Source organism: Ursus maritimus, unplaced genomic scaffold, assembly GCF_017311325.1.
Source record: "Ursus maritimus isolate PB19 unplaced genomic scaffold, ASM1731132v1 scaffold_17, whole genome shotgun sequence".
Lineage (NCBI taxonomy): Eukaryota > Metazoa > Chordata > Mammalia > Carnivora > Ursidae > Ursus > Ursus maritimus.
In genome coordinates this window covers 14735280-14736325 of record NW_024424119.1, presented here as the reverse complement: position 1 = coordinate 14736325, position 1046 = coordinate 14735280, and the positions used below count along the sequence as shown (strand labels likewise).

The following is a 1046-nucleotide window of genomic DNA, read 5'->3' as shown; positions in this document are numbered from 1 at the left end:
TTGCCCACTGCCAAGGCCTGGCTACTTGTTTCCAAGAGTTTTGTTTTTTCCCCAAAAACAATCATTTTTCTTTGCAAAGGATAAATGAAAGACCAACTTACGTTTTAGCTCCGTATTATCTGGCTGGACAACTTGGAAAGTAGGGGTCGCCAGACTAGCCTGTCTCAAGGCACCCAGTCCCAACGCCGTCACCGCCGCAGGGCCGCTGGAGGCCTGGGAATTCTCCGTTCTGCTGCTGCCTCCAGATGTTTGACCCCCAGGCCCGCAGGGTCCGGGGTACAGGAGCCTCTGCAGCCCCCGGGCCTCGCTCTCTTCCTGGGCCTGTTGCCGGCGCAGCGCCACCTGGGCGGCCATGACGCGCTGGCGCTCGGCAATCAGGGTGCACTTGGCACACGCGCAGTCCCGCCAGCGGCAGAAGCGTTTGTGGCCCTTGAGTGCCGACACGACGCCGTGGTTGCGACAACGAGCGCACTTGGGTGTCCGCGGGTAGCCGCAGCCCACGGCACCCACCCCCCTCTCCAGTCCGGGAGCCGACGGGCAGCCTCCACTTCCCGTGGCGGCTGCGGCTGCCCGAAGAAAGAGGCTGGGTGGCCGCAGGAAAGTTGGAGGAACTGGTATCCCCGGGGGTACTGGCAACGCCGAAGACGGGGGCGGAGGGGCGGCTGCCACCAGCCCCGGGGCCAGGTGGGGTCGGCCGCTGCCGCTACCGCTGCGGTCTCTGCTGCCACACTGTGACTGCTCCATTCCCGAGAAGTGTCTGGCGAGCAAAGTGCGCTGTCCACAGCTAACCCCGCCGGGAGGGGGAGGGCGGGGGCGGGGGGGACCGGCCGCGGTCCCGCTGCCTCCCACCCACGAACGAACAAAGTTTGACACAATTCTTGCCAGGTGATGGAGACGCTAAGAGGCGCAGATGCTCAGTGAGCCTCAAGAGTCCCGGGGCGCTAAGTTAATAGCCCCTATGCTTCGCGCTCTCAACCCTCTGAACTGGTGAAGGGACGGCAGGAGAGGCTACCCCGCCCACTGGGTCTACGGCCGAGCTCCGAAGC

At 64.4% G+C, this 1046-nt stretch overlaps 1 protein-coding gene across 1 annotated transcript in view; it reads right to left on the bottom strand.

The window, feature by feature from the left end:
• DMRTA1 (DMRT like family A1) overlaps positions 1–744 on the bottom strand; it is a 6951-nt gene extending 6207 nt beyond the window's left edge. The window contains exon 1 of the mRNA XM_040631391.1: positions 102–744. Within this exon, the coding sequence (XP_040487325.1) occupies positions 102–744 (643 nt within the window). The remainder of the gene's footprint in view (positions 1–101) is intronic.
• Positions 745–1046: the final 302 nt, after the last annotated feature.